At 39.2% G+C, this 12,024-nt stretch overlaps 1 protein-coding gene across 2 annotated transcripts in view; it reads right to left on the reverse strand.

The window, feature by feature from the left end:
• Positions 1-5,279: 5,279 nt before the first annotated feature.
• CNKSR3 (CNKSR family member 3) overlaps positions 5,280-12,024 on the reverse strand; it is a 58,081-nt gene continuing 51,336 nt past the window's right edge. The window contains exons 10-14 of one of the 2 annotated variants that reach the window (XM_032183877.1): positions 11,777-11,901; positions 9,119-9,327; positions 8,576-8,665; positions 8,050-8,124; positions 7,043-7,104 (exon numbers count right to left, since the gene is read on the reverse strand). In XM_032183877.1, coding sequence (XP_032039768.1) covers positions 8,066-8,124; positions 8,576-8,665; positions 9,119-9,327; positions 11,777-11,901 — 483 coding nt within the window. In that variant the 3' untranslated portion in view covers positions 7,043-7,104; positions 8,050-8,065. Of the gene's footprint in view, positions 7,105-8,049; positions 8,125-8,575; positions 8,666-9,118; positions 9,328-11,776; positions 11,902-12,024 lie in introns of both variants that reach the window. The other variant, XM_032183876.1, reaches the window with a different exon arrangement.

The raw sequence follows: 12,024 nt of genomic DNA on the forward strand, positions 1-12,024 counted from the left end.
TGAAACAAGCTAGATCATGCTGTAAGTATTAAAAGTTTTATAGCTATTTGTTTGTGCACTAAATTCCTGGAAAGTCCCTTGGCTTTAAGTTAGGGAGGAGAGGGCAAACAGGAGGATGGAAGGGAAACAAATTTTGGAGATCTGCTATCATCCTCAGGTACACAACCTCCCACCAAAACACAAATGGTGAAGACCCATGCCAGAATATTTCAAAAACTTCTGCATCTTCAATGGGACATTCAGGGGGCTTCGGACAGAGTCTCAACTAGAGCCATGTTATGCCTAAGACTGTGTTCAAGTTCTGTGAAGGAACATTTAAAACTCTAAAATTGCTCTGCAAGAACCTACCACATCTGAACCACTGGCCATTCAATAAAAACAGTCATCCAAGACGCAGCCACTAATGTTTGGTTGATCATCTTCAGCAGGGCAAGTAGCCTAGGTTTCATTTTTACTCATTATTTATGAGGTTATTATCCATAACAGAGAAAAAGGGGTTTCTTTGGGTTTGCTTTTTTCCCTGTTTACACATAAAGCTTTACGCCCCATTTGTGACTATTATTAACTTACATTGGAAACATGTGAGGATTTCTTTTTAGAAATATTTGCACTGGAAACAGCTAATGGGAGATAGATGAGGGAAACATGTTAATAAGTAGCACTGAGAAGCATGCAGTTACTTGGAAAAGACATTAAATGCACATATCAGTTTAGACTGCAGCATTTTCTGTCTCTTAGTAAATATTTCCCAAATGAAAAAGCCTCTAAGGGCAGGTCACAAGGGTCTGAGGCTCATTACCTGCAAGGGCACTGCCAGAGTAGCTCCAAAGGCAGTAGACTGAGTGCCAGCGGCAAGCATGGCCTGCTGCCACCTCGGGCCTTCTTCAAGCTTGCTCTGCATGTTGGGCCCAGCAGTTCCCCCTCTAACCCACCCATCCTGGGGGAGGGCTACGCTTACAGCAGGAAAAACGAGCAAAATGGGTTATTTGCTTGTTACAGTGGCACTGTGCATTGAAGCTGATTATTTCCCCTTCCTTGGTGTCTGTCTAGCTGCCATCATGCCCAGGAGCTCTCATCCTCACCAGAGGCTGAGGAGCAAGCAGGAATTTTAGTCATAAACTGACCTTGGGGATTTTCCCTGAAAATTAGCACTGTATCTCATTTCTCCTGTGGTTAATTCTTCCAATTCCAACCCCAGTTTAACAAAACATGTAAGCACCTATATCTTTGCCCTCTCCCAAAACAATACATTAGATTAATTCCACTTAAGGGGGAAAGTCAGTGGCTTACATTATCCTGAGCAATGACTGAGGTGGCCACACAAGGAGGTTTAAGAAGAAATGTTTACATCCACTCCACATTGTGCTAAAACAAACACATTTCTCCCACCAGCAGGAACTGGAGGACACCCAAGGGTCTCATTTTTTCCTTCACAGAATATGTTATTCTCATTTTTCTTCCTACTGGCAAAGCACATGCAACAGACAACTCCTGCCTGTTTCATATTTAGTATGTATAAAACAAACAGCTCTTTAACTGATATCAGCCCGGCAATATGGTTTTCAAATTTGACTTTATGCTTCTGGACTGACTCCAGAGAAACCCAAACTAGCTCATCTTTTGGACCATTATGCGAGGCCCAGCAAAAAGTGACACAAAGCTGCCAGCAGTCACTGACTGTCACAGAAGAAGAAAAAAACTGTTGGCTACACATTTCCAAGGGATCTGGACCCACATTGTGTAGGTAAGAGGATAGACAAGGGTTACTATTTTAAACTAAAACAGCAGCAGCGTAGGCAGCAGAATTGGGGAAAATTATATTTTGACAGTGGCTCTTGACTGCTTATGTCATGCATCTTACAGCTCAAGCACTGTGCATAGCTATATATAACTATGCTGAGTGACTGCCCTTGTTTCATACTCCACCACCACACAAATGTAGCAGTAGAAACAAATGGGCATGGAGCACTTGTGTGGGTTGTTTTCTCCGTGGAGCTACTGCCATGCTGCTGACAGGGTGTTTGACAAGAACACAGACCTACGCATTCAGCTTAGCCTTGCTCCTTTCTTCATTCTCTAAACCTAGTCTTTTTAGACTGCTCTTTCTACATTTTAGTTCAAGACTTTCTTAAGAGCCCCTGTCCTTTATAAAACCTTATTGCCCACAAGACAGCAAAAGTATGTTTATGTGATGACCCAAATCTTAGGAACAGGTGCTCCACATGCACAGAAGTGCAAAGGAAAATTCAGACTAAAGAGAAGAAAGAAGTCATGTTCTTCTCAGTTGTACAGCAGGACAAAATCAGTTTACTCCAAATGATCCAGTACTTCCTTCCATTTGGGCATAAGCCTTTTCAAGTCGTGCTCTGACTTACGTCATGATGGTGCACAAGGACTTACGGTGGTAGCTGGGAGGGTGCGATATACTTGGCGAACTGCATAAATCACAAGCACAGGGAGCAAAGCCAGCACCCACCCCCTTGCATGACATCAATCCTGTGCTTGCAGAGACAGCTCTGCATACAAGTTTTTCTGCCCAGATCACGCATAAGAAACTCAGAAAATCAATGAATATTGAAAAACTCCTGAGAAAGTAAATCCTACAGAAAAAGTTTAAGCTGGATTTAGCATCAAGGTCTGAGTTACAGTCTGATGAGAAGTTTAACTTGGTCTATTGAGGATGTGAGTGCATGTACAGAGCAGTTCGTGAAGACTATCTGCTGTCAACCTGTGATAACAAAGGAAGTAAGATTTAGACGAATTATTTTCATAAAATGAAAATTCTTTGCCCTTTCCATCGATAAAGCTAATCAACTTCACCATCTGTTTCCTGGTTTGGAAAGTTTTAGGGTTTTTTTTCCTTCTTTCAGCTCAATGTACACCCAGATTACGTAGAATGTTTTTAATTATTTATCTACAAGCCATTAGTATTCTTTTTTTATATTTTATTTCCTCTTGCACATCAGTATCTAGAATAATATTTTCTTGCAGTGTTTATGTATGAAACACCCAGGATATTGGCTTGCAAGTATTCTGCAGGCTAAAATAGAAGCCCACACAATATTTTTGAGGTATACATTCCTGAAACATCACTATACACATATGCAAAAATACCAATTAGTCATTTTCATTTCTGTGTCCGTTGTGATCTTTTCCAACAAGTCACGTCATCTGGCCACCAAGCTATTGCACTCAGACTAGAGTACTGTGGGGTACTGTACCATGGCAGGATATCTGCATAATCATGTTGTGCTCATTAGGAAAGTCAACCTAGGCACAGCTTTTTTTTTTTTTTTTTTTTTTTTTTTAATATAACAGATGCATGTACCTTCAATACCAAGAGACAAGCCAAGTTTCTGCACAATAACAGTTCCTAACTTGTTGCCTACATTTTTCTGAGATTAAGCCAGCAATTATTCTTAGCTCTGTGCCTTTTATTTTTCCCCTCCAAAATTACAGTGCACTCTCTATATTCACTATACAGAGTAAGAAGTGATCACTATCTTTCAAGCTAGTTCTCTTGGACAAAGACAGTGTAACCGTCTTTTGGATTCGAGAGTTTTCAGATATTTTGCCTCACTTTTAAGTTAACATGATACAAAGATGTAGAGCAGAATAGGTGGGTAGAAAAAGTTATTCTAATAATTAATAGGAACCACTACTATGAAGAAGAAAAATAATCACACTCAGGAACATTATGACAGTCGCTGCCATGGGTCTTTGCTGCTTTTTTAAACTGTTCTCTCAACCAACAGCAGCACTTCTATATGGTAATGGTAAATGATTGGTGCTATGCTGTTACATGAACATCAGCTTCTCATTATTTCAAGTTGTGAACAGAAATGGAAAAGATTGGGTATTTTAATCTTTATTCTTGGCTATGGAAGACAGGTCACATAGGAAAGTAAACTATCTGAAGTAGAGTGCTCTTCATAGAATACTAAAACTTGCTTTCTATTAGTTCCTTGCATTTTATTTTGTCTTCCTACACTGATGTTTGTATTTTCCCTCTCATTTGGTAGTAAGGGGCTTCGATGTCTCTTTGAAACAAAACACAAGACTTTATTAGCTGACACTATGCATCTGAAGCAGCTGATTCAATCACTTGAATTATCATCCAGTAGCAACAGCACACTTATTCTCTTCACAACACTGACTGTCTTTGTATTAGAGCCTGATTCCACCATCTACTCCTTCACTTCTCTTGGAAAAAACGTTTCTGGTATTATGATAATTTTGTAACAAAAAAAAAAAATAAAAGGAAATTAGAGCTACATGCTTCCTTCTTGCGTAAAGAAATTATTTGGACACTATTTGTACATACCTGACTAAGAAAAATCCTGGCTCAGCAATCTCCTCTCAGAGACACATACAACCACCCCAGATAGTAAGAGATTCCACAAGGTGGAGGAGAAAAGTTTTGGTGTGCCTTACATAGGCAGAGCAGCTGCCAGAAAGCCCTTCAAGAGATTAAGTGTGGTTCCTTGTGCTAGAGAACCTGCTATCAACTGCTGGATACCCTTGACGATTGGCAAAAGGTCACATTCAGTACTTTAACTCAGCATGGTTATGACACTGGAGCACAGAGAGGACACTGTTTAGGTTTTTCTTTTCTGTTTGCTGCCATCTTTTAAACTTGTATTTAAGGAAACAAGACATTTTGAGAAGTGTCACTCTAAATGTTTTACAAATTCCTCTTTCCTCATAGCTGAATTGATTGAAATCTACCTGTTAAATTAGGGCAAGCTCCTTTCACTGCTCTTAAATCAATCTGCAAGAGAACCTAACTGAACAAAGGAATCAAATGTCTGAGTTTTCGCTGTCTTAAAAACATAATGGCGGGACCCAAAGAAATCAAGTAGAACTATGGTTTCCTCCACATCAACATGCACAAACACGTATACCAAAGTGTATCATTCCCCAGTCATTTTTAAACCATGGAGAACGCAACATTAAAGATGAACAAAAAGCCCGTTTTAGAGCTTCATTTAGATAACATGCCTAAGTCACAGTTTCTGAACTGAACGAGCATCACATATTTCAAACAGTTCAGCCAATTTGGGGATAGACTATATTACAACACAGTGCCTACAACATGGCAGTTTAAGCCTTCTTTTCAGAGGCAGGACCAAACTGGTCTAGGATTCAACTGCACTGCAGGTGTGTTTGCCCATGTCACTACTACAGATGCCATGTCTGGGGAGCGGAGAAGACTTGCACGAGACAGGCATACTATAATCTGCTAGGATTAAAAAGTTCCATAACAGCCCCCACTTAAATCACCAATGAATAACAAGCAAATTTAATTAAGTGAACTGAATTTAACACTATGTCTCTACAAGGGCTGTAGCACATTTCAAGAACCTGTTGCAGCAGAAAGATTACATCTTCACAGCGAGAATTATGGTATGTTTTTAACACTCATGTTATCACATACAATTCCTGCCCCAGTTCAAAGTGCAAACTACTGTTTAAACCCCCGCTTTCCCCACAAACTATTAAATACAAGTTTGTTTTTCCTTTTCTTCAGTAAGGCCAAAGGTGTAAAGGCTGTTGGCAACACATTATTCAAGAAAATAGTCTTAAAATTAGTGGGGAATATAAAAGACTTTTTTGTTTTCATTTGACTAATTTGTGCCCAGTACCACAGACATGAAGGTACAAACTCCATCAGTTTAAGAGTGAAAAATATGTACAACTATATTTAACATTTAAATTACTTTAAACACAACTGTTTGCATACTAACAATCTTATGTACATTCAGTTTTAAACAATACCTCTTTAATATCTTCTTTTGTTAAACAAGTTTTATTTTCCTCCCAAAATACCCAATGCTATTCTAAAATTCTGGAGGGGGAAAAAATCGAGCTATATATAAAATAGCAAGATGTCTTACAATTGTAATGTATCATAGCACGGATTTTTCATAAAAACAACACATCATTCAAAAACTGAACCACTGTAAAGTTCTCATAAGTCCTACAGGACTGTCTTTAAAAGATTACTTTGGTTAACAGCAAATCAATCCTAAACAATTAAGGAAAAAATATGTATACTTTTATCATCTCTACAGATGCATTTACTTGACATGTTGTAGCAATCCATACTTCTTTATGGATGAGCACTGCAGCTGTTCAATGCATTTTATTTGTACTGTGATTTCAATAAAATAGACTATGAACCAGGTTGAATTGATTTATGATTATATTAGTCCACCTTCCTAAAATCTCTGGATAAAAGATCTCTCTTCCTAAGACCTCTGGACATCAGAGAAAGAATGGAAATGCTACCTCACCCTCACAAGGCTGACCTCATGCAGTACTTGCAACAGCACCACTAACAGTTGCATCAAAATGCTGTTTCCCTGCTTGCCTTTCCTGGTCAGGAGGGTAGCATAACTTTTGCGGATCCCTACGTATCCTGACACACAGCCAGTCGCACCAGCCTCTGAGCATTTGGACAAATGAAGTGCCACTGGAATTTACTGTAATGCAAAGATTTCTTCTGAGTAGTTATATAGATTTCAGGTCATGTGTGGTTTCTATATCACTTAAAGTTTACTCATTTTGATGGGAATAAATGCTCTCAGCTTTTGGCCATTAAGAGGAACTTGATCTTTATCTTTCTTCCCTCCTTGCACTACAAAACTCTCTGACGCATCAAAAAATCACAAACAAAAAGGCAAGAATATAAGATTCTCCAGGAAGAGAACACTGCATTAGTCACTATGCGTCAGTTAAGCTGAAAAGCAGAGAAGTCTGACCGATGAACAAAGGCACTTGGTAACCATCCCGTGAACCACAGTCAATGAGTCAACAATTTAAGTCTCGTGATCCAACTGACCAGCAGCGAGGGCTCTGCAGAGGAAGATTTTGTGGATGATGTAACAGAAGATTTTTTAGCGCCTTCCTCTTGAAAAGGAATTGTTGCACTGTTGTGGAGGTCTGTATTCATAAAACACCTGCTGCCTCGAATATAATCCGTTCCCCTCACTAACTGTCTCTCAGACATTGGCCTTGAAAAGGGGTGTTGTGTGGAAGGGCTTTCTTCAATGATCGGGGGTATCCTTTCATTACTGAAGTACCTGCAGAGGACATCTTCACCTGTAGGAGTGGAAGGAGGAAAATCAATTACTTCAATTTTTTTTTTTTCCTCTTATGCCCCTCAGGACTGCTAACAGCACTTCCCAGATTCTGGTTACCTTTCATAACATACCTAGACAGTAGCAGCTGTCAGTAAGTTTATGGCTTTTTGGTGTCTTTTTTTTTAAGCAGCAAAGGAACAATAAATTAAATTCACACACACAGAGGATACTGTTTGACAGTTACATTTCAAATTCTCACACATACAAACCAAAACAGCCAATGTAGACCATCTTCATGCAAATCATTACCATGTGTCATACCTAACACATATCCTTGTGATGTTTCATTCAAGCTGCTGTAGACCGGAGTTGAAACCATATTTATACACATGTAACTCATGACTAACTTGAAAGCCACAAACACTACTCTGGACAAAAGAAAATAATTTTACAGATAAAAATGTAAGTATTTCCCTGTGTTTGATCATTGATTCATGATGCTTGCTCTTCTGTTATTCTTCCCTAGAAAACTGAACGTGGCTGCTGCTAGAAACATCCTACCATGCTAGATGGACATTTATTCTGACCCAGTGTAGATTACATACAAGCCTGGAGGACTTAGATTCATGCTAAGGGTTAAAAACAAACAAGCAAAAAAACAAACAAACAAAATTAAAATCTACCACCTGGTGATCATTCCGTAAGACTTGTTACTTACACTGTTTCTAATATCCCTCCAGGTTGATGCTTGTTGTTATCAACTTCTACTTTCGTGATAGAAAAATAGAATTCAGCTTCTACTTTTCCTGGAACTACACATTAGCTTTCATAACTGATTTCAAGAACAAACTAAATAGTCACCTTCTCTCATTTCCCACTCTAGCAGGACTTGTAGCTTTTCAGATACAAAGGGGGTGTATGTTAAAGAGAAGGGCAGTGCAGGAAGGAAAAAAAGCCACCCAACCTGACAGCTAACGTCATCAGCCTTTGTCTCTCCCATTCTGTGACAACTTCAGAATATGTTGTTTTCTAACAGCAACTGCAGAAAAAAAAAAAACAACTCCTAAAGTGGCCTACATTTTATTTCTGAGAACAAATTTGCTTCTGTAACAGCCTCCACAGTAAGCTATACAAAGACTGATCAAAAAAGCAGTTTCAAAATCTTTATTAAATGCAGAAGACAGGGAAAGGTATATAAAAGTAAAATGGCAAATGTGCTGTAAGGAGACAGGTCTGCCGCAGTCAGTTCAGACTACTTTTAAACGCTCACACGAATTCAAAGACAGAGCAAAAGTTTGAGCCCCAGCACTGAGTAGGCTCACGAATTCATAACTATCATCTGGCATTTCTGTTAAAACCAACCATCATCTTGGATTAGTTCAGCAGTATGCAAACATTTCATTCCTAATACAGGCACTTTCATTCAGTTCACCCTAATAAAATCCTGGAGAAAAAGAGAAGAGAAAGAGGGACAAGATTTAAAATCTTGCCTTTTCTCCCTGGTGCTCGTGGCCTTGAGAAAGGTTCTGCAGCTCCTATCCAGCTTCCATCAGCAGGCATTGACAAGGGACGAGGTTTTCCTAAAGGAAATAGAGCAAAGGTTATGCAGAATTACATTAAGTTTAAGAGACCCATGTTTAAATGGATTCTTTTCACAGTTAAACCAAGGGAGAGGTACTGCAATAAGCAGCTAAAAATGCAGAAAAAAAATATTTTAAGATACTACTACCAGTAAAATACAAGACAGCATTCTGCTGAGAGTGAACAGCTACACTCTTGCTTGTTTACAGTGGCAGAGGACTCAATGACCACAAGCTATAACCAATACATGCATGGAAATGGACAGTAATGGCATCAATGCCGAGCTGAATGACATCCATTAAAAAAAATAATAGCATTTAAGTTAAATTATTTCAGATGTGGAATTTCATTCACATTCACAGTTCCTACAGACTGCCCTTAATGCCTACCAAATCTAACAAGCATTTTCCTAACACAAGCTACTCCAAAACAACCGAAGTGCATGAACTCACCATAGGACTGTGTCTTTTCCCTCATCTTGGTTGGCAGTATATTTGCTTCCATGGGATACCCAGGCAACTGATCAGAATCAGCAATAGTAAATCTTCGCCTTCGACTTTCCTGATCCAGAAAAGAATTGGGAGACTCGGCGCCCTTGGACCCAAGTAGTGGCTGACTGAGTTTGTTGCCTCCTCCATAGACAAAACTCCCCTTTTCATCTCTGAAAGGACAGTTCACTTCAATTAGCAGCATAAAGGAATTTCATGCTATAGACATGAGCAAGTTTGAAAGATATTTCTAGCCCACAGTCATGCTCCTGACAACTGGCATTGTGCTGCAAACATTCTGAAGAGAAAAAAAAAACAAGTCAGGTGATGGAAGACTTCATTAAACATATTCATCAAGGAGAAAAGAAAGTTACCCCCCTTCACACTAATTCACTTTTAATGAGCCTGTAATTTAACAGAAGTTTAGAGGTTCCTTTAGGTACCAGCCCTACAAAAGCTTCTGAGAAATTAGACCTTTCTGCCCTAAGGGTATCAAAGCTCCCAACTCACTGCCTGTTCAGCACACAGTTTTGGCAGAGGAATGCACTCATAGGTTTCCCAACTCTGTGCAGTATGATTTCCTATTGCTTGCTTGTTATGGACCATGCTTTTCAGTCATTTCAAGAGGCCAATAACTGGCACTGGATATTCATCACCTTCTCCCCATCCAGAAGTAAGACACCCTTGAGAGTTTCACTAATAAATTCACAGCACAGATAAATACAATTTTGAGCAATTTCTGCAGCAACTGCTTTCCTAGAGCTATCCTTCATTTGCAAGTAACATCCATTTTCAGAACCAATCATTGTTAGTATTTTTAGAAGAAAAGCCACCCTTTAAATTATGATTTGTAACTTTTTTTAAATCCCCTTTCCTGTACATGCTACAGTCATTGCTTGAAGCAACCAGCCAAGTCAGGCATAAAAATACGCAACTGAGACTCTAAGTATGGACATACCCCAATATTTACATTTTTTTTCCAGCTAGCCATCAAGAACAATGCTAGAACTCAGTAAATGGTAAGGAGCTATTTATGGAGATTTGAAGACTGGAGATGGAACGGAAGTGTTACATCACAACTACACGTAAGCAAAGAGCTCTCCTACAACACCACCATGTGGAGAATTCATCCTGGGGCAGACAAACAGCCAGTGCTCTCCCTGCCTCTCCTCAGTGCCAGCAGTAAGTACTAGACCAGAAAAGGTCCATATCAGGAAGCAAGAACAGGATGATGAGGAGCAGAGGGCAAGTGATCACACACAAATGCATCACGGTTTCAAGAGAAGCACAAGACACAAAGAAACAAAATTAAATAGCCAAACAAAATAGGAGAAATGTCCTTTTCCTGCTTGCTGGCTGCCACTGCTTTCCACATTTGCTTTATTTAAGGGTATTTAAGCATTTCCTGTGAGCCACTACCTTTCCCTGCATCCTCCAGGACAAGTTTCCCAGCTCATATTGCTGTATCCTTCCCTGTCAAAAGGGATTCAAATCTGAAGGCATTTGAACTTATAGTTTTGTGACTCCTTAGAAAAGACATACACATGCAAACCAAGTACATGAACCTAATTCACCAATGTACTTGAATTTAAATGATTTAAGAGACCAAAACAATTAAATTGCTGTTAAATCTATATACATTTTAGATTTCAGCTTAGAGACTTGTTGTTGTGTGGGGTTTTTGTTTGTTTTGTTTTAGTTAGGAACTAAGCATGCATAAATGTGAAAAACAGGGAAAGAGCAAGCCAAGATGGGCCCACTTCAGTAGAGACCCTGACATAGACAGCCTCCACCTGCTCCATACTGCCCTAAAGACCACAGTTAATACAACCTCTGACTCTGTATAAGGCCTTAAATGACAGGAGGCCAGCATTCCTCCCATAGGAGACCTGTAGCAAAAGGTCAGCCAAGTTTCTGGGCTGTATCTACGTGTACGTTAAAGTGTCAGGGCAGGTCAGGAAGCATTCACTGCCTGGAAACCCTTTCATCCACTGCTTTCTCAGGTCAGCTGGCAGGGTTCTGGCATTAGTCAACAAGGACTTGAGAACAAACAAGAGCTAGCCATACCATAACCTCCCCCCTTTGTACACATAGGTCTGCATTTTTATAGTTTACACTGCAGGAAATAAGAAGTGAGGTTGAGTGAACTGACTCTCCCTTCCCTTCAGTGGGAAAATTCCTGCATTACATAATTTGCAAGTTCGACAGTTTAGAACAAGTTCTTTTCAATCCTATCTCAACAGTTACTAAACTTGCTAAAAACAGGTGGAAAAAGTTACAGACAAAAATAACTTCTTCCTATGTGCAGTTGGATTTAAACAAAAGCAAATACATAACCCCACAACTAAACAAGGGATGGCATCCATTCATGTTTGGGGAAAAACTGTGATCTATACAGCACACAACAAACTTCCAACAATAAAAATCTATTACAATACTGGTAGTTTATGCATTTAAGCATACGCTTAAGTAATCTTACACATTTACAAAACTAGAAGAAAGTCTGATATCTGCTATTTCCCCAAGATAATTTACACTGAGCTCTAAGTGCAAACCAGCTCAGAAACAAACATAATAAAGTAGTTTTTGTTCAGTATGTTCAGTGAATGCCTATTTGCATACCGAGGAGAATACGGAACAGCTGGTGGAGGTGGTATGTACAAATCCAAAATGGCTGGCTTCTCTTTTTTCAGTGAGGTATCCGTGGTGCTTTCTGGTGACTGGGTTGAAGTTAACGGGGGACTGGTCTGAAATGTTAGATAACTGTCAAACATCTGAGCATTTATCATTCACAAAAATATAAGTCAATAATCAATAGTACCATTTCATACTTGTATGCTTAATAAACATGTAAAAAAATGTCTTAGCAT

The sequence above is a fragment of the Aythya fuligula genome, chromosome 3 (assembly GCF_009819795.1).
Source record: "Aythya fuligula isolate bAytFul2 chromosome 3, bAytFul2.pri, whole genome shotgun sequence".
NCBI classification, from domain to species: Eukaryota; Metazoa; Chordata; class Aves; order Anseriformes; family Anatidae; genus Aythya; species Aythya fuligula.